Below are 21114 nucleotides of genomic sequence, written 5' to 3' on the forward strand. Positions count from 1 at the left end.
TTTTCTTTCACGGCACCTTTTGGGTAGGGGCCAAGTGACTGACCACATACACCACCCAGGGATCAGGGACTTATTGGAATATTTTCTTTTGTTGAATGATAGTGTTTCCCTGTCTTTGTGTATGATGAATTACTCATCTTGCACTAATTAATAATCACCATTTTCAGTGCCTCCATTAACTGTTTTGAATGCCAGATTTAATCCTCAAGTTTTGTGCCAATGACAAACTGCTTTGAGGTCATTAGGTCCAGGGGCTCACCTAAACTAAATCTCCTCTGTACTATACCAATCAAATTGTTTCAGCATCTCAGCCATCTTTTTTATTTATTTTCTTTACAGGTAATCTCTTTGAACAGAGGTTTATTCAAAACAGGAAAAGACAGAGGGAAGAGGAAAGAGAGTAGGGAAGTGAGGAAGGAGGGTGGGTAGAATTAGAACAGTAAAAGAGTGACTGAATAATGCTTGTTAGTAATCTCATACATGAGCCCTGGATATCCACAGACAAATGTAAAAACCTTCCCTAAAAGCCGAGACTGTAAATTCCAAAAAGGCAAGTTCCCCCCGCACAAAAAAAAAAAAAAAAAAGCTAAAGAGGATAGAGAGAAACACTGTTAACTGATGATATATGGAGGGGATAATAATCAATGTAATGAAACAAGCTATATGAATGGTTGAATGTGAAGCTGATGATGTGCCCTGTAAACTTCCACTCAATCCAAAATAAAAACATTTAATAAAAAAAAAAAAAAAAAAAGAGCGACTGAAACTTTTATCAGTCTCACTTCCAAAGACTTCCCTAGCAAATCTAGCAAGCATTTAAACCCAGTTAAATCTGCTAAACCAGTAAATCCAAAGCTAACTTTGACTGAAGAGATGAAAAGATACCAATAAATCGGTGAGGTTTTTTTTTTTGTTTTTTTTTAATAGCAACAAACTTAGAAAATCTTGAACTTATATCACCAGGAAATAGAAAGCCTCATACGTCATAGGTTGTCACATATATGCTGATTTGAGAACAGGAAGAATATTCATAAAAGATGATTTCTCCCCAAATTTCCTTACATAAAATACAACCCATGGCCTTCAAGTTGTGGAATGTAAATCATTTATTAAACATTTGTCTTTCCACAGTAGTAAAGCTTTGGCACGTACAGTATAAAAAAATAATCACCAACCATAATTATACCAAATTCCTCTTATCAACTGCATACTAAGTGTCTTCAATACAATTTTTTCCATATAAAAATACTGGGAAAAATTGATAAATAACAGGTAAGAGAAAGATCTTCCTAGGCAATTACAAAAATCACTGGGGGGGAAATGAGTACTGTGTCTGTTTTAATATCACAGTAATAAGGACATGCCATTTCTACAGTATTGCGGGCCAGACAGTTAAGTGAAAGCAGAAGTGTTTGGGTAACTTTCCTACTTAACATTTGGATTATATCATTTCAATACATTCTGTATCTTGGTTGGCTGTTTATGCTTCCCTATTGATCCCAAACCAAATCACGAATTAGAATCATTTCATTGAGAATACTGAGTGGTATCAAATACTTCGGAGCAGAACAGGCGACATCCTGCCCTCATTTATGAGAAAAGTCTCAAAACACTCCCAGGGCGATGCTTGGAGAAACTGTTAGTTGAGCTGAAGCTGGAGAAGTTCCTCCGGAGCAAAGGGCTTAAGAAAGAAGCAAACGCTCGAAGATGGGCTCTGCTAACTTCACTCCAGTTTGGGTGGATCTTGGCAGAGAGACAGGGTTTGTTCCTCTGGTTTGAAGACATTACTCTCGGGAATCGTTTCTGTCAGCTTGTACATCTAAAGGCATGAAGCACTCAATTGGGCAATTGACATTCTGTTACAATGGAAGAAGAAGAAACTATTAGTGACAGATATTGGAAAGTGTACAGAAAATAATGGAAGCTTGCAGTCCAATGATGATCCCACAGAGCCACCAGGGATTCTTAACTTTTAGGTAACAGAAAATATTTTTTTCCCTTAGCTCCAAGAATCTAACAATATACTGGCAGCAGCAGTTATTATTAAAGAGTTTAGTACATTGTAACCTGAATGTTATGTTACAGGATGCAATATTCCATTCTTAAACCATTTGTATGATTAAAAAAAAAAGAGAGAAAGAGAGGGCAAGCCTTTAGGACGGTACCTACAGACAGAGACTCCCTACAATGTATGTAACTGAGTTTAGAGGAGAAGCAGTGATGATGAGAAAGCACTTACAGAGTTTGTTCCCTGTTGGTATCTCTGAGAATACTGGTTGTAGGAATGGCCCGGGGAGCCCTCAGGGCCGGCATCAGCCCCGGGTCTGCGACAGTTGTCACAGCGCCAACCCTGAGAGAAGAAACACAGAATCAAGTGGGGTTTATGACAGGCTGGGGACATGAAAGCTTAGTGCTTGAATTAGAAACGAATTTCCGCTCTTATGTAATGGTAAAAACATACACAGTTAATCAGTAAGGATAAGTTTTGATGATGTCTTTACAATTCTTAGAATCCGTCTTGGCTTATTACCCTGAGCTTAGGTTAACTGCCTCTGTGGATGCTTCTCCCTTCTGCTCTCTTACTGTCCTCTTCAAACCCATCCATCTGTTAAGTCTTAAATCAATCCCAACTTCCTTGATATGCTTTCTGCACTCCATGATAGAAGTGGTTTTCATATATCCTTGGGTTTTTAAAGAAGACTTGAGATTCCAATGGACAAATACCCTCGTTGCACAGGAAACTGAGACGCAGAGGAATGAGGGGACGTCACACAGTGGACCACTGGTGGAGACGGGGCTGCTACCAACTTGTTGATTACTGGCCATATTCGTTCTACTGCACCATCATGACTCTATTGGCAAACTCTACAGCCGGTAATGTGGTGGCCTTGAATCTGGCCAGAGGTGAGATGGAATTTCAACTGGGACCAAGCTGGGCCAGTGAGGCATCTCCCTGAGATTTTTGCTAGAATTGTTTGCTAGAACACATACGGTCTTCCACTGTGTCTCCTAAGCCGTTAGGAGGTCAGTGTGAAGCAGACAGGAGTCCTGCTGTAGGATGAAGTCCATGTCAAGGGAAGCCTATCAGAGAGCAAAGACATCCCAGAAACCACCGCTGGAGCAGCTAGGACCCATATGTTCCCGATGACATGAAATCCTGGGACTTTATGGTCTGTAAGCCCTTTTTCAGCCTAACTCGTGTTGGACTTTTCTCTTACAACTAAAAGAACCCCATACAATACAGCACTTTCTATCTTATATGGACATCTAAATATTTCAGACCCATTCCTCCATTTAAGAGCACCTTCCCTCTGGTCCCTACCACAATATCAATAAACAAGTACTTACAAAATCAATGAGTCTTACTTTCATCCAAAAACGTTAACAGTTTCCACTGCTGTGTTTTACTATTACCTTGAGAACTGAGTAAGTGTTACTATGGAAAGGCTTCATGTCTATAAATAACCAGGAGGAAATGCTGAGGCGGGACTGAAAAGCTGCTGCCTGAGAAGCTCACTTTCCAGTATCCATTTCCTCAGCATGCACATTAGCCAGGTGACTGACTGCGTCCTGACACCACAATGTGGGTGCTAGTGAGAGGCGCCCATGTTCGGCACCTTCTCCTCAGCGTTATGGTCTCACTGACAGGCCTCCCTCCCCACTTGGAGCAAGATCAGAGACATTTTCATGGGCTGCCCATGTCCTCAGGTGAGAGCAGAGCTAGGCCTTTGAAAATCCTTCCCCCAGTGCTTGATTCTCCCTAAAAAGAGCCAGTTCAACGTTTTAGAGGAAGCACTGTTATACTTCGTGTAGAGCACACAAAAACTCTCGGCCATCAGAACTCTTTCTTTTTCCTGATCTAAATCGTAGGCCCCGTGTGCCTGGTCTTACCCGTTGGCCTCCGAAGCATGTGCAGGAGCAAATGGCACCGAGATATTCCTTCTGCCACTGTTCTCCTACATTGTACGTCTTCCCATCATCGTAACACGTTGCCTCATCTACAAGGAGGCACAAGACATAAGCAAAAGTAAGACTGTAAACAACAGCACAGACCAAACCACTCTGAAGGGGTGGATCCAGTTTCGGCTCTAATCCTGTGTATACCCAGCCGAAATCTCACATGTTTACGGGGATCACTTCCAAGGAGGTGCTACTTATAGAGATTTTCCAAAGACGACAGCTAAGACACTGGAAAAGCTTCAACAGGAAAATGGAGCTCATATTTTAGAAGTTAAATCTAAAGACCAATAAAGCTTCCTGGTAACATTTCACTGCAGATAATGGCCAAAGTGCTCAGGTTGGAAAAGCGCTAAAGTGCCCTGTAATAACATTAAATCACGTCTCATTTTTGAAGCTTGTCTCCGCTTTCTCAAATCAAAAGATTAACAAACCCACTGTTCATTCCTCAAGGAGACCTAAAGTCTCCATTCGTTTCTGTGAATGAGAATTACAGCCCAGTAATGAGAGAGGGAGTGCGTAATAAGGCACTAAAAATGATCGATGGCGACATACGGGGATCACACTTGAATTCTCCTTTTCCGTTTCCAAGACATGTGCAGCTCATCATCTGGCCATTTTCCCCTTGACGATCCCACTTCTCTCCAATCTTATAGTTCACACCATCGTCATGGCACCATTCTGTGGAGTGGGAGAAACAGGCAGAGTTGTCCGCTTGTTCCGACTCACAGGACGGAGTGCCCTGGGATGTCAGAAACCTTGTATCTAGAAGGACACATTACAGTTTGCCCCATGAGAAACAGCCATATTGTTTGGAGTTCAAATATTATTTTTACCATTTATCATTTGCTGGAAGATTTTAAGAAGCAGTTTATTTCACCATAATCCTTTTGGGTAACCAAAGAATAGTCAGTGATCTTCATTTGAATTCTCACTATGAAGATTTAAAATTTTAGAAAACTAAGTAGGACTAGAGCAGTCTTTTAAGAATAAATCAGAGATGAGAAATCACATTTTGGATTTGCAGAGATTCTGAATAAAAAGAAGTTCAATTAACCCAGAAGGAAAGCCCAGCTCATTTCTACATGTCACACTCTGTTCCATGTAAGAGGGAGAAAAAAAAAAAGAAGGAATCTGGGTAACAAAGCAAAACAAAAACAAACAGAATGATAAATCACTGGTCATTACCCCTACACACAAAAGACTGGTTCTGAAGAGTATCTTGAGAGTGACAAGTATAATAAGATCTGTAACTAGAACACACAATTAAGATACATTTTTAATCTTCCAGGTTTGCACTAAACACACATATGGTAAGCTTGAGTAACACAACATACTACTTTTCCCATTTTATTAACAATTCAACTGTTCATTCAACTTTAAGAAAAAGTATTAGACAATTGTGACATTGACAAAGATTATGTAAGGTAACACCATAGAAGCACTACAATAAACTCACAGCTGTGCTTGACAATTGCACCTAAGTACTTGTCTGGGTAAATCATATACACGCTTAAAGTAGTTCAGTTTCAGAAATTAAAAACCACCTGTTGTTATGCAGCGCTGTAGAGCTGTTTTTGACTCACAGCGACCCTGTATAGGGTTTTGAGAAGTGGCTGGTGGGTTTGAACGGCTGACCTTGCGGTTCAAACTGACCCTGTGGTCCAGAGCATTATTCTGCAGTGTCACACCAGCATGTTCCTAAATTACCTAATTGATGTCAAAAATTACAACTTTTCATCCCTAAACAGCAAACACCAGTTCTCCACTCTGTCTTTCCATCTGCGGAGGCCAAGCAGAGCAGTCTAATTTTAACACGTAAACTCATTCTGAATGAAATTACTTCAGGTATAAGAGCTACATAAAATGCTTTGAAAATCCCAATCAGTGTATTTCCGATTTCTTATTTCCTTAGAATATGATTTCCAGATAAGTCTATAGGAGATGTGCTTATAAAGAAAAATAGTTAATACCTACAAAAATGAGCCAATTATCAATAATAACCAGACCTAAAAATGAAGTATATATAAGTTATATATTCTGATACGAAATCTCAAAGCACAGTCAACTCTCTGATCATTTTAAATTAAAAAAAAAGAAAGAAAATGCACTTATAATTGAGAAATCAGTTTTTCTTCAGTTGAATTTGATTGTGAATTATCTACAAGTAGAATAACTGTACCCACTCCTTTACATGGCTGAGCAATAGTTAAGCAACCAGGGATATGTGTGTGTGTGTGTGTACATGTGATGTATGTGTGTGTTTATATAATGACATGTATAAGGGGGCTCCAAAGAGTTCATGGAAAAAGTGAATGAAAAGATAATGGAAAATTTTCAAGAACTTTGTGAAGTTCCCTCATATATGGTTCTGTTGAATGAGACAGAGTGTGAGTGTTAACCTCACTCAATGTTAATGATTAAAAGAGACTTGGGATTTTTTCACTGTCTGATACACTCTTCAATAGAACTGGCTTCTAAAAGTTTGGCTTTATTAAAGTCCTTCAACAGAAAACTGAAAAAGTTTCCTTATGCTGCATTTGTATTTGCAATGAACACCTATATTAGCATATGACCCCTGAGATGACGCAAGATTCACCAAGTAAAATTTTCCATCATGTTTCTATGATGCAAAATATTACTCTGAGTCAAACAGTATCCCATTGTTTGCTTCATGTTTGGAAGAACCTGTGTCTGGCCAAACATGCTTCCTTAGCAAATGCATGAAACTGGAAGAGATGGACAGACAAGAGGATGGACAAAGCAAACTACTCACTAGATGAGTCACATTTGAAATGACCACTGCCAAAGCCTAAGCAGTGGCAGGAGAGCTTAAAGCCAGATTCAGACAAGCGCTCCCACTCCTCTCCAACGGCGTAATGCGAGACTGTGTAAGGGTCGAAGCACGAGTCGTCCGTGGGTTGGCCCAGGCCTTCATTGACTAGATGAGGAAAAGCAGGAAAAAGAAAAAAACAAACAGATTTTACTGAGAGTTTTGAATCCACAGAACTCATTTAGGGGGCGTATAATCACTTAACCGAAACCAAAAATTCCAGTAACTCCAAGAAACATTCATCTGTCCCATCAGTCCATCAGTGATTCTTGAAACAATGCTGAAATGCGGCCAGAGGATCCTTGACTGAAAGCATCTTAAGAGAAAGCCCATCTTTCATTTATGCTATCATGTTCTATAAATCTACCTTATAGAACATATTGTCAATCTGGAGGGAATTTACACCAATTAACTGTGGTGGGAAGCAAAGGCTGTGCCTGACCCTCTGTCAGAACTTGAGTGATCTTGATGGTCATTAACATTTTCCCACCTCCCTTTTCACATCTGTAATATGGATATATTACAGTAATAATTACTAACAGTAGTATATTACAGTATATAATATAGTATTAATATAGATCTATTATGTAATATATCTATATCGTATAATATAGATATATTATAGTAGTAATATAGTAATACTATTACTAATAGTAGTAATAGCAATTATAATACCTGCATTCTTAGGAATCTTCTGAAGATACGGGGAGAACATGAATTTGAAGCGCTGGCCTTGTTCCAGCCCTCAGGAAGTGCTCACTAAACTAACTATTAGAAAGGCTCCCTTTCACTGAGAATGCAAAAGTCTTGGCATTTTATAAAAACGTGACACATCATATTATCTGTGCTTTTGTTAATGTGTTCACTTTGGCATAATAATGTTATTTTGCAAAACTCTTAGATTGTGTCTATTACCGTAATGATAGGACTGCTTCACTTGATCAAAAAATCAACCATTCCTATCAAGTAAGGGGTAGCATACAGTTCCGGGAACTTAGAAATGAGTACTGAGTGAACTCTCTTCAGGTTAACTTAAGAGTCTTTTTGTTTTGGAAATGCTCATTTAAAAAGAATCTGTGCAAACAAAGACTGGCTCAAGGTATTCTCTAAACAATTAAAATAACCCATTGGACTGGACTGACTGGAAATCCCAGTTGAGCTGTATATATTTCTTTGTCACAGAGCAAGAATCAAAAGCTCAAAAGTAAGCCATATTTGAAGTGACTCATATTTTAAAATGCACCAGCCTGGAAGAAAATTGAGTTTTGGAGAAAGTAGGAAGTCTGAAATGTCTCAAAGCTGGGAGAACCTGACTGGCAGACAGCATGTAGCTGCTGGGAGCAGATGGCTGGAAAGACAAACAGAAGGAGACAAAGCTGTTACTAAGGGCTTCAATACACTAAAATTAGCCAGGAAGTTAAAATCCCTGGCAAAAGTTAGGGAGATGCAACTGGGGGAAAAAAAAGATGTAGTAGACAGGACCTTTGTGCTCTTGAAAATGCCTTTCATGTGGCACGTCTACTCATAAAAGCATCAGAGGGATAAGACAAGTATTACTGTGGATGTGTGATACAGGCAAGCCTAATATAAGTGTTCCCCATCCCCATCCCCACTCCCATTCCAAATAAATATTCAATTGCCTCTGTCACATAAGTTTCTAATTATAAAACAGCAGTCAGATGAGGGAGGAGGCTGAATGAAGCAACTGGCTCAGGGAATAAAGCCTGTTTCTTCGCAGAGGCAGAACTGAACAGAAACCCTCCAGTTGGAAGACTTGGATTCATGGCTTTGATTACTCCCTACTCATTTGATTTGACAAATCATCAGCCACTGCATATTGAAAAGCCTGGTGACACACTATAGCTTTAAAAGAACTTCCCACGTGCTAAAAAGGAGAGTCACTGGCCAATGAGCCTCTGTGGAGGCTTTCAACGTGTATAATCAGGGGTGGGGTGCTCGGGGCGCTGACCTCTCAGAGATCAGGGAGATTTCTGTACAGAAATGGAATGTGGGAGTAGCTTTTTATATTAAGAACACAAGCCAGCCATTCCTAAAGCCTGCAGAAGGGGAATTTCCTTTACTCGGGGAGTCGGTCTCAGGTTCTTAAAAAAGAATGCTTGAGGACAGTAGTCTCATGAGTTTCAAAGGGTCCAGGGAAAGGTATCAGGATCACTGTGCCCCTGTGTCAACTCAGATGTACTTACAAGCAGGGACGAATAAGATTTGAGCTTCCTTCCAGGAATAATAATGTATGACTATTTGAGATTCTATTTATTTGTGCATCTTGAAAAGGTACTAGGATGTTACAGAAGGAATGCAATAGAATTAAAATTGCTCATTCGCTTCATGTTGATGTGTAGAACGGTTCCTCAAAGTTAAAAGGCAAGAGCAGCAAAGGGACAGTCATTAGGAAGCGTCCTCTCAAGTGTGGTCCAGAGAGGTGCCTTCGCTTGAGTAGCACACCAGTTCACATACCAGAGTTGCCCACGGTAACAACCTCCTCCCGAACCTTGTGCCTTCTCTGATCTTTCAGTGCCTCCACTATGATGTTGTAGGTGGCCCCTCTGGTAAGGCCCGTCAGGGTAGCACTAGCAGAAGTTCCAGGAACTCGGAACTGCAATGATTGGTATATCCAGGATAGGGGAGACAGTATTAGCATGAGGAACAGACACGGACCCCCAATTCTCCTATCACTAACCCTTGATGTATAAATCAAGCAGAGGGAGACCAATAAAGAGGGCACACGAGGTCCAATCAGCCAAGACGAGAACTGGAATGAGGATGTGGATCATCTTCAAGATCTTACTGCCAAAAATCTAGCTCGGTGCTCCATAGTTACCAGGAACCTCCTCCTGATCCCACTGCAGTAATGGATCAGTGAAAGTCCAGTGGCAACCCCTGGCTATGCTCCCTTCACACCGAATACAGACACTGTGCTGAACGGGAGACACATTCATGCTGTACATTTCCCAACACTTTGGCAAATCCTCAAGTTTGTATTTCCAGATTTGTAAATCTCCGACAGTGTCATCAGCGTTTAAAAATCCTGCCACTTTCTTATAATAAGATGCAATATAAATTGATACTAGCATGACATAGTCATTTTGGTTCGAGAACCAATCACTGAAAACAGCTGCTACATACAGCTTCATATATATCCTTTTTTCCTTAGATTGTCTATGTTCAAATTCTTCAAAAAACAAGTGACAAGGATGGCATTTTAGTCTTCGTCATGTAAATGTAAATTCAGGCAGAATATTTCTCTCTTGCCTTGCATCATTCCTTTGTCCATAGCACTAAGGCGCCTCGAATGTGTGAGAATAATAGAAATGATTTCATTCACGCCACTAAGTAAGAGCTAGTGGAACATTCTGATGCAGTTCCCAAAATTCAATTAAGATTAAATTAAAATAAAAAAATAAATCAGGGCTTAAACAAGCCACCTTTCTAAGGGGTCCTGGAAGTATCACTGCTTTTCAGTAGCATTCTGGGTATGTCAGCTACCCAGCCTGCCCCTTTCCTCTTTGCCTCATCAGAAGTAAAGAGAAAAAGTAGTTACCTGTAAGGGTTCTTCATTGATCCCAATTGGATGACATGAAATGATATACTCAGAACTTTCCTGGAATGGGGTCCAAGAGATGGTTGTCTGAGAGAGAGCTTCTTGTCCTGTAGAGGCATTTGGATTGAGTCCCAGGATGTGAGGGTAGAGGTGATGGTCTACGTCTCCCCTGGGAACGTGACCAATTTGTATCTCCTCACCTACATTCGGCGGGTATGGTCTTGGCCTATGCCTTACAGGGGTAGCCGTTGTGGGTGGTGTGGTCCGCCTAAAACCATGTTCCTCAAAGATCATTTGTTGCCCAACACTAGGCTGCTGACCGGAAGTGCCAGGAAGCTGAATACCGTTTCCATTGTCATACTCAGGATTGGTGATGAAAGGGGTCTTTTGAACTGTGGAGGGAACATCCAAGATCTCTGGTCCATGAAGATTGGGGTGTGGAAGGGTTACCAGTTGGGGAAGCTCATCTAGCCAGGGAAGGTTAGAGCCAAAAAAGCAAAGCACATTAAGCTCCCAGAAGTAGTAGCATTCATCATTATCAGTTCAAATAATGACTATTTATCAATTTGATCAAAGCTCGTGGCAAATCAGCAGCTCTCAGATCACAAAACACTGTTTCTTTGTGATTTTTTTCAAAGAGTTCTTCATAATTTGGAAAGAAGAAAAGTGTTAGTGTGAATTTATCATACACACAAAGCTTTGAACCGCTGAGCCCCAGGGAAGCTGCCTCTCTCAAATAAACCTAACAAAACTGAAATTGGCAGCCTTTTCTCTTACTCTCTCTCTCTCTCTTTTTCCCATGTGAAAAGCAAGTGGTAAGAATTAGAATCTCATTAATTATATCAGTGTCTGAGGTTTGAGACTTCCAGACATTTGCCTCAACAATTTTTCATGGTTTCAAATGATTAAAAAGCAGGAAAACCAAAAACAAACCTACAACACGCTTAGTTTTTCAAATGTCTTATCAGCAGAAATACAGCATTTGAGTAAAATTAAACTGAAATTGGATGAAAGGGTTAGATGTTATTTGGTTCCACAGTTCAGAAACTAAATAATGAATAAAGACAAATAGGAACGCTTTCTTGCCCTACTTACTTATTTTTTAAAATTTACATTCAATAGAAGATGTAGAAAAAGTATAACAACTTGTTTGTTTTTCATTTTAGTGTCTGGTTTGCATTTGTAAAACATGAACAACAAGCCCTTATATTGACCGGCTGTAGTAAAGAAAGAAATCTGAACTCACAGAGTCTGTTAAAAAGGATTCACTATGCACATGAAACGGTTAGAAAAAATAATTCCATGAGAAATGCATTAAAACCTGGAGACACTTTTCACACTGCCAATTTGACTATTTGAAATCAGTATCGTCTTGCCTTTCTCCCTGGTTACCAGGAGGGAGGGGCCCATTTACCTGTCTTTTTTCTGCCGATCAGGGGCTCACTCTTCAGATTGTTCTTCAGGGCAATGACATAGACTATGTACTCGGTTCCGGGTTCCAGGCCTGTGGAAAGAGCAAAACCCTTGTGTTAGGTGCTTGGACTCAGCTCATAATGTGGAAGTTGGTCTTCTCAGCTGACAAACCCTAGGAGCAGAGAGTCCCTCTCAAGCTGGCCGTGGGCCTCGTGAGGTAAAATCCACATTACTTTTCTTTTTCCATTAAAGACTCAAATACTCTGCTATGATGGTTACCTAGCAAATTGGTCTTACTTTAAAATCTTACTCATGTGCAAACACTTTTATGCTAATTTTCCAGGGTATTCATTTAACATGTGGTCTTATTGGCCTTTTTGAATTCATGGAAATTTATCAGCAATGTACACCTCTAGTGAAATAAATATTTGGTAGTGATCACTGCAGTTTGTATACATGAATCTACTCCGACCTAATAAACAGATATCCTTCAAAGGCAGGATCAGTGAAAAGTCAGATTCAAGGAACATGACTGTGCAGGAAAGAGTAAAAAAATATGTGTGTGGTCATGGGAAAAAGACTCAGCTGTTCCCAGATCGGGTTCTATTTATCTGGGCCCCAAGTCAAAGAAAAACTAGTGTGTCCTTCTGGTTTCTGTATGTTCTGTAAGGAATTGTTGCACAAAAAAAAGCCAGAGATCTATATATTTCCCACAGAAGTGAAATAAGTTAATTGAACAATTTTCATTCCCCTTTTCAAGCACTCTCTCCAGTATGGGTGATGGGGCTTACTTGGCTGTAAGATGTATTCTGTGACACAGGATATAGAAAACAATGGTAGATGACAGTCTGACAAGGTGTTCATGACTACCAGATCTTTAGGGCACTATAAAGCCCCCACTACTGGACCAATATATCCCACCTGAATTTAGAGATCATCTGAAGAACAGATTTGATACATTAAACACCAAAGACCAAAGACCAGAAGAGTTGTAGGATGACATCAAGAACATCATACATGAAGAAAGCAAAAAGTCATTAAGAAGACAAGAAAGAAGGAAAAGGTCAAAATGGATGTCAGAAGAGACACTGAAACTTGCTCTCCAGTGTAGAGATGCTAAAGCAAATGGAAAAAACGAGGCGTTACAAGAGCTGAACGGAAAATTTCAAATATCAGCTCGAGAAGATAAAGCCAAATATTACAACAAAATGTGCAAAGATCTGGAATCAGAAAACCAAAAAGGGAGAACACGCTCAGCATTTCTCAAGCTGGAGGAACTGAAGAAAAAATTCAAGCCTCGACTTTCATTACTGGAAGATTCTCTGGGCAAATTATTGAACGATGCAGAAAACATCAAGAGAAGATGGAAGGAATACACAGAGTCACTGTACCAAAAGGAAATGGTTAATATTCAACCTTTTCAAGAGGTACATTTGACCAAGAGCCAATGACACTGAAGGAGAAAGTCCAAGGTGCATTGAAGGAATTGGCAAAGAACAAGGCACCAGGAATTGATGGAATAAAAATTGAAATGTTTCAAGAAAGCGAGGCAGCACTGGAGGCACTCACTCATCTCTGCCAAGAAATTTGGAAGACAACTATCTGGCCGACTGATTGGAAGTGATCTGAATTTGTGCACATTCCAAAGAGAGGTGACCCAAAGGAATGTGGAAATCATTAGACAATCTCTTTGATATCCCATTCGAGTAAAGTTTTACTAAAGGTAATACAGAAATGGCTGCAAGCATACATTGACAGAGAACTTCCAGAGGTTCAAGCCAGATTCAGAAGAGGCCGTGGAACAAGGGTTATCATTGCTGTTGTCTTATGGATCTTGGCTGAAAGCAGAGAATATCGGAAAGATGTTTACCTGTGCTTTATTGACTACACAACACAATTTGATTGTGTGGATCATGACAAGCTATGGACAACATTGCTAAGTATGAGTATTCCGGAACACTTAATAGTGCTCATGAAGAGTCCGTACAAGGACCAAGAGGCAGTTGTTCAAACAGAGCATGGGAACACTCAATGGTTTAAAATTAAGAAACGTGTGTGACAAGGTTGTATTCTTTCACCATACTTATTCAACCTGTAAACCAGAGATATGCAGGTGATACAACCTTACTTGCTGAAAGTGAAGAGGACTTGAAACATTTACTGATGAACATCAAAGAGCACAGCCTTCACTATGGATTACATCTCAATATCAAGAAAACAAAAATCCTCACTACTGGACCAATAAACAGCACTCTTATGAACAGAGAAAAGATTGAAGTTGTCAAGGACTTCATTCTTCTTGGATCAACTATAAACACTCATGGGAGCAGCAGTCAAGAAATCAAATGATGTATTGCATTAAGCAAATCTGCCACACAAGACCTTTTTTAAAGTGTTGAAGAGCAAAGATGTCAGCTTGAAGACAAAGGTGCACCTGACCTAAGCCATGGTATTTTCAGTAACCTCATATGCATGCTAAAGCTGGACAGTGAATAAGGAAGACAGTAGAAGAATGGATGCTTCTGAGTTATGGCGCTGGAGAAGAATATTGAAAGTGCCATGGGCTGCCAAAAGAACCAATAGATCTGTCTTGGATAAAGTGCAAACAGCGTGCTCCTTGGAGATCAAGATGGCCAAACCTCGTCTCTCATACTTTGGATATATTGTCAGGATAGACCAGTCACTGGAGAAGGATATCATGTTTGGTAAGGTGGAGGGTCAGAGAAAAAGAGGAAGACCCCAATGAGATGGACTGGCTAAGTGGCAGCAGTGGCAAGCGTGGCAACAGTAGTGATGTTGGCCCAGGATCGGACAGTGTTTCGTTCCGCTGTGCATAAGTTCACTATGAGTTGGTACTGACTCGATGGCACCTAACAACAACAACTGGACCAATTAGCAACATCATGATAAATGGAAAAAAATTGAAATTGTTGAGGATTTCATTTTACTTGGATCCTCGATCAACATTCGTGGAACCAGCAGTCAAGAAATCAAATGACATACTGCACTGAACAAATCTGCTGCAAAAGGCCTCATTAATGTGTTAAAAAGCAAAGATATCACTTTGAGAACTAGGGTAACACTGACCTAAGATAAGCCATGGCATTTTCAATGGCCTCATATGCATGTTAAAGCTGGACAATGAATAAAGAAGATTGAAGAAGAATTGATTTATTTAAATTAAGGTGTTGGCAAAGAATATTGGATATGCCATGGAATGCCAGAAGAATGAATAAATCTGTCTTTAAAAAGTATAGGGCAGGGGTGGGGGGTGGGGGTGGAGGGCTACAAGCTTTCAAGAGGGAACCTAGATCCAGAGGGCCTGGAGGAAGGTAGAATCTCCAGTGAGTAGTATTCAATCTGACTAGGCGTGGCTTATGCAATGAAATGCAGACGGGGCTCTTGTGATACAATAGTGAATAATTGTTATCAGGACTGATTGTGAGGGTCGAAAAGGTAAAGGTAGACGTTTTATAACAAGGAAGGGAGTGATTAACTTTTCAGTCTAGGAGCGGAGGTCCCTAGGACCATCAAGGGAGAAGAGCAGAGAGCGGGACCCTACCCAGAGAAGCAGTGATGCCTGAAATGGAGCCAAAGATGATGACGTGGAGCGATGGAGCAGCTGGAGACTTTAGATCCAGAGAGGGAGAGCGACTGTGTGCTGAAGACCTGGGGAGTACGGGGAAGGATTGCATGGAGGGGATTGTAACCATGGCAATGAGACGATATACGATAGAATGAATGTAAAACTAATGTTCTCCCATGTAAACTATCACATAATTCACAATAAAACATTTAAGAAAAAAAGAAAAATGTACAGCCAGAAAGCTCCTTAGTAACTCTGGTAGCGTAGTGGTTACGAATCAGGCTGCGAACCTTAAGGCCAGCAGTTCGAAACTACCAGCCGCTCCGCGGGAGAAAGATGAGGCGTTCTGCTCCCGTAAAGATTTACAGCCTCGGAAACCCTGTACAGGGTCGCTATGGGTCGGAACCGACTCGATGGCACTTAACAACAACAACAACAAGTATGGATGACAAGATTTCATCTCATGTACTTTGGACATGCCGTCAGGAAGGACTATCCTTGGAGAAGGAAATCATGTTGGGTAAAGTAGAGAATTAGCAAAATAGAGGAAGATCCTCAGTGTGGTGGAATGGCCCCGAGGCTGCAACAATGGGTTCAAACACAATGGGTTCAAACTGTGGAGGATGCAGGAGCATGTGGTGTTTCATTCTGTTGTATGAATCACTATGAGTTGGAACAAATCCTTTGGCACCTAACAACCGCAACCACAGAGGGACCTAATAGCGATGACAAGATCACAATTTGTTGCCTTTGCAAAATATCTTTTCCCAAAACTGAATAAAAAGGTTTATAGAGGGAAAATCTTAAACAACAGTCTAGTTAAGTCATTGTGACCATACTGAAATCATTACATTTTCATTGATGTATCCCTTTTGAAATGCATTGAGCCCTGTAGATCCTAGACAGAGCATGCTTTCTGAAGTTCTTGGAAACAGACCCTCGTGTTCTCGTGGTACATATAGCATGAAAGACATGCTAAAAATATCATGCATCCTCAGGAGTAAGGAAGGAAACGACACTATAGAAGGAGCAATACCTGTAATAGTAGCTTCTGTGACACCAGGGCGAGGTCGAGGGACTACTTCTCTGGAAGGGGATCCAGGCTTCTCATACTTGATGATATAGCCAGTAATCTTGGCACGAGGTGGCTGCCAGGACACCAGTAGGGAGTTGGGTGTGGTGGCCAGGAAACGCAGGTTGGATGGCGCATCAATGGCTTAAATTGAAAAACAAGAATACAAAATTAAGTTTCTAAGAAAATGGATAATGAAGAAAGTTACTCCCTGCCTCTTCTCCCAATTCTTATAACAGAGTGAATAGAATCCGAGAGTTCTGTAAATGGTAGAAATGATTTGCTGTGACCTGTTAAGTAAAAACATCAGCTTCACACATTCCCTGAGCTCACGTGACTAATTGCAGATGTCGATGACATCTACTTCTTCAATACAAAGTGCAGTTACCTGTGGAGGCATCTATGACCACAGGTGAGCTCCGGGAGTTGTCGTTCAGGGTGTACAGGTAGATCTTGTAGTCTGTGCCTGGTTGCAAACCTGGGATATGAGAAGAGATGGTTTGTATCTGTTCGTGCTCGACTAGGACAATTTTCACACTCATCTGTCATCTTTCTGGTTCCTCTACTCTGGTAGCGTAATGATTACAAATTAGGCTGCTAATCTCAAAGTCAGCAGCTCGAAACTACCAGCAGTTCTGTGAGAGAAAGATGAGGCTTTCAGCTCCCGTAAAGATTTACAGCCTCAGAAACCCTGTACAGGGTCGCTATGGGTCGGCATTGACTTGACAGCACTTAACAACAACAACCATTCCGTATTTATGTAGACCACGTTCGCAGTCCATCTTTAAACAATAAATTACAATGTGAAAAGGGTGTGACCTGTGAAGGAGAAACTACCTCGGAAGAAAATCACCCAAAGACATTGGCTAAAATAAATGTTAAAATATAAAAATTTGTTGGCTATCAGTTTCCCTCTTGGAGAACGTAAGGACAACACTTTTTAAAGGGGCTCTCCCTGAAGGTTACCAGATACTCAGTGATTGGTAGCTAGCATCAGAATTTTAAAGCTCAAAAAGACACTGACCTGGAGAGAGAACATTTTCTAACTGTAACTTTCATCTTCATTAAGTGATAGTGTTTATTCGGTTCAATTTAATTATGCTTTCCCACTTAACCATGTTAATACTAAGAACTATACACCACCATTTAGTTTCTTTTGGACTTAAGTATTATGTTGATTTTTTTAAAAATGAAAAAGGCCACAATTTTTTTTTTCCATGGTGGGTGAATGACGCTGATGCCATTTCGCTGACACGTATTAGCTGAAGCCAGGCATTCAAAGAACAAAACTATTTTGGAGGTGGTCCAGTGGTTAAGAGCTTGCCTGCTATTTGAAAGGTCAACAGTTCCAACCCACCAGCTGTTCTGCAAGAGAAAGATATGGAAGAGTTGGCTTCAATAAAAATTACAACCTTCGGAGCCTGCTTTACGGGCAGTTCTACCCTGTCCCAAAGAGTTGCTATGCATTGGAATCACCTTGACAACAACAGGTTTGGATTTGTTTGTTTTTTTGAGGGGTATGTTGCTTTGTTGTTTAGTGCCATAGAATCAGTTCTGACTCTAGTGATCTTACATAGGGTTTCCAAGGAGTGATTGGTGGGTTTGAATTGCCTTGACCCTATAGCATCACATCTAGTATGTAAATATCTTTTTCAAAAACATAAATGGATAACCACAAAAATGAAACATGGATTTAGTCAGTTTCAGCGGTAGAATTATGACTGAACTCATTTACATTGTGACAGCGGTTACTAAATGTCAGGGCAGTGAGTCTTCTAACCTGTGATAGTATAGCTTCGAACATCTGGCTTGATGGTTCTTTGAATCGGGGCCTGCCCGTTGGATGGGATGGCATCAACTTGGAAGCCAGTGATGGTCTCCGTCTTGGTCCTCCAGCTAAGGGTGATGGTGGTCTCAGTTGTATCTGTCACGCGGGCCCGCCTTGGAGGGCTAACATCTGCACAGCATCAGAGCCAATGGGTTAGTGCCTGCTTGGCTCATAGATGTGAAGGTATTGTGAAACATTTCCTTATTATACATACATTTCCTTATTATACATCAAATACATGCACTGCAGAAAATCCATTCCTAGTAATGTGTAGGTGTTTTTTGGTGGTATCCGGAGAGAAAAGGTTGACAGTAATTAGGAAATTGAAAAATATTCACCTCTCATGTCTTTTTTTGTCTGAAGAACTGAAAAGCTGTACAGATCCTACGAGTGGTTCCTAGGACTGTCTTTCCAGTGCCTACTAATAGCTCAAGGAAGTGTGAAAATAATCAATTTATTATCATGTAAATTATGTATAGTAGGAGTTATAATAATAGGGCCAGCCAGTATTAATATATATATATTTCCTTGCTAATAATTTTCAATTATAAACAGCTTCATATATTTTCTCTCAATAGATGAAACACCACCCCCATCTTATAGATGAGGAAATGTTGACAATTTATAGGACTTCTCAGTGAGTAGGCAGTGGCTTATTGATGTGGTGGAAAATGAAATCTGAACCTGATTTACTCCAATACTTATTGCGTAATAGGACATAATAAAAGGCAGTATGTCCTCTCCAAGCATAATTTCATAAAAACACAATGGTAAGGTCAGAGCACTCACTGGGTGTGAATCTACATTGTTAACATTAAAAAGGGATTCCCTTTTATGGGCCATTAGACCACTTTCCAGAAGGGAATAAAGGGCGACAGTCACTAAGTCAAAAAATGATGGGTGATCAAGCAGATTTCCAAACTAGGAATCCTTCAACTGTTACCTTAGCAAACCAGAAGATCATTTCCTATTCTTTAATTTTTGTTTATATATTACTGAAACATTTGATTACATACTCTCCAGAGTAGTGACGACTCCCTGAGCTGGTCTGCTGGTCAGAGTGTCCTTAAGAGCATAGATGCTCACTTCATATTTGGTGGCCACCTAGAAATAAAGGGCATGGTAAGATTTAGCAAGGTGGTCTTCCGAAGCCCCACAGTCTTCACTACAGCATTAGGTGAAGAGCGGTGGCTATAAAAGAAAGGATGAGTACATTGGCCTGTGAGCAGTTCAAACCCACCAGCTGCTCTCCATGGGAGAAAGGAGAGACTTCCTGCTCCCACGAAGATGTAAAGCCTCATAAACCTTACTATGAGTTGGAACCTGCTCAACAGCATTTAACAACAATGTAGAAAAAGGGGATAAAAATAGCAAATCCTGTAACACTGTAAACACCTACATTAATAGTATTCCTCTATTGCTCAAATTCAATGAATTAAAAATATTATTTCAGGGGTTAGGCCCAAGTAAGACATAGCTTACATACTTATTTAAGGAGATGAAAAAGTAAGAAAATGTTATTAGCATATTTTTATGATCTGACTGATGTAAACAATGATTTTTTCTGATGGTAGAAAGGCAAAGAGAACGCTTCATTTGCTCCTTGACCTCTTTCTGTAGTTTCTCCCAGAACTGGCCTCGTGTTAGGAAATATATCAATCACGGGGGTTCTTGGCTAATTTTCTACATGCACGTTGTTGAGAAGGATTAAACAAGTTTGAATTTACAGCCTCGGAAACCCTGTTCAGGGTCACTATGGGCCGGAATCGACTCGACGGCACTTAACAACAACAATGAGGCTAGGGTCAAGGTGGTTTGGTACAAACTGAAGACTATTCCTTTCAGAGGTGACTGAGGTCAGAAAATGCATATAGCTCACTGGATCGATGCATTCAGCCAGTGGGTATGTTAATTGATTCTCCCCCCAACACATAACCTTTTGAAGTAGTAAGCAGTGTCTACAAGAACTAGGCAAAATCCAAAACTATTTATGAAATGCTGTCCCAAATGTTCATCTGTTAACCTTAAGTCTACATTAAGGAATTCTACTTAATTAGGTTTCTTATTCAATGAAACCTGTGAGAGCTGGAACACACTGAGGGCAGCCTTGTTTTTCCAGGTCTCATAGGTTTCCCACCTTTAACAAGGTTCTCTCCATGGAAAATATTTGAGTTTTCCTTCTCTAACAGGTTTCTGCCTTATCCAGGTTCTGGCTCTCACAGGTTTTACTGTATCTCTACGATTTTATAAACTGTACCACCACCCATGTGTCAGTTTGCTAGATGGCGGTACCTTGCATTTTGCTATGATACTGGAAACTGTGGCACTGATATTTCAAATACCAGTTGGACCACCTGTTTAACCAGAACTTTCAAACTAAGACAGCTAAGGAAAAATGCCTGGCGGTCTATGTGTGTCCGACAGTCAGTCAATGAAAACCCCACAGATCATGAAAGAATTGTCTGATGAGCCCCCAGCTTGGAAGGCACTCAAAACACACAATACATACAACAATGGCTCAAGCATACCAACTACTATAGCACAGCAGAGACTGAGCAGCATTTGGTCCCCACGCATCAGAGCTGACCCAATAGCAGTGTAACTGATGACTGTGGACACCGTGTGAGGATGCCCAACTTCTTTATTCCAGTGGAAGATGGTCAGTACTTACCATCAGTCCTGATATTACCACAGATGAACTGTCAGGAGCAAGGTTGATTTCTTTCATTGGCCCAGTCTTCTCCTTGGGTGTCACCCGCACTCGATATCCAGTGAGCTGAACATTGGGTGCTGTCCACTGGGCAGACACACTGGTTGGTGTCACCTGAGAGAACCTCAGGTTGGTCGGTGCAGGAATGGCTGTTGG

General features: G+C 40.6%; 1 protein-coding gene across 5 annotated transcripts in view; it reads right to left on the reverse strand.

The window, feature by feature from the left end:
• Positions 1 to 1091: 1091 nt before the first annotated feature.
• The window catches only part of FN1 (fibronectin 1), an 82446-nt gene continuing 62423 nt past the window's right edge, over positions 1092 to 21114 (reverse strand). For 2 of the 5 annotated variants that reach the window (XM_006867789.1, XM_006867790.1), the window contains 13 exons: positions 20920 to 21107; positions 19265 to 19352; positions 18201 to 18377; positions 16809 to 16898; positions 16385 to 16564; positions 11764 to 11853; positions 10350 to 10816; positions 9266 to 9404; positions 6734 to 6898; positions 4513 to 4638; positions 3892 to 3998; positions 2240 to 2350; positions 1669 to 1856 (listed from right to left, as the gene is read on the reverse strand). In XM_006867789.1, coding sequence (XP_006867851.1) covers positions 1785 to 1856; positions 2240 to 2350; positions 3892 to 3998; positions 4513 to 4638; positions 6734 to 6898; positions 9266 to 9404; positions 10350 to 10816; positions 11764 to 11853; positions 16385 to 16564; positions 16809 to 16898; positions 18201 to 18377; positions 19265 to 19352; positions 20920 to 21107 — 2000 coding nt within the window. In that variant the 3' untranslated portion in view covers positions 1669 to 1784. Of the gene's footprint in view, positions 1857 to 2239; positions 2351 to 3891; positions 3999 to 4512; positions 4639 to 6733; positions 6899 to 9265; positions 9405 to 10349; positions 10817 to 11763; positions 11854 to 16384; positions 16565 to 16808; positions 16899 to 18200; positions 18378 to 19264; positions 19353 to 20919; positions 21108 to 21114 lie in introns of all 5 variants that reach the window. The other 3 variants (XM_006867788.1, XM_006867791.1, XM_006867792.1) reach the window with 3 other exon arrangements.

Source organism: Chrysochloris asiatica, unplaced genomic scaffold (genome assembly GCF_000296735.1).
Source record: "Chrysochloris asiatica unplaced genomic scaffold, ChrAsi1.0 scaffold00110, whole genome shotgun sequence".
Classification (NCBI taxonomy): Eukaryota; Metazoa; Chordata; class Mammalia; order Afrosoricida; family Chrysochloridae; genus Chrysochloris; species Chrysochloris asiatica.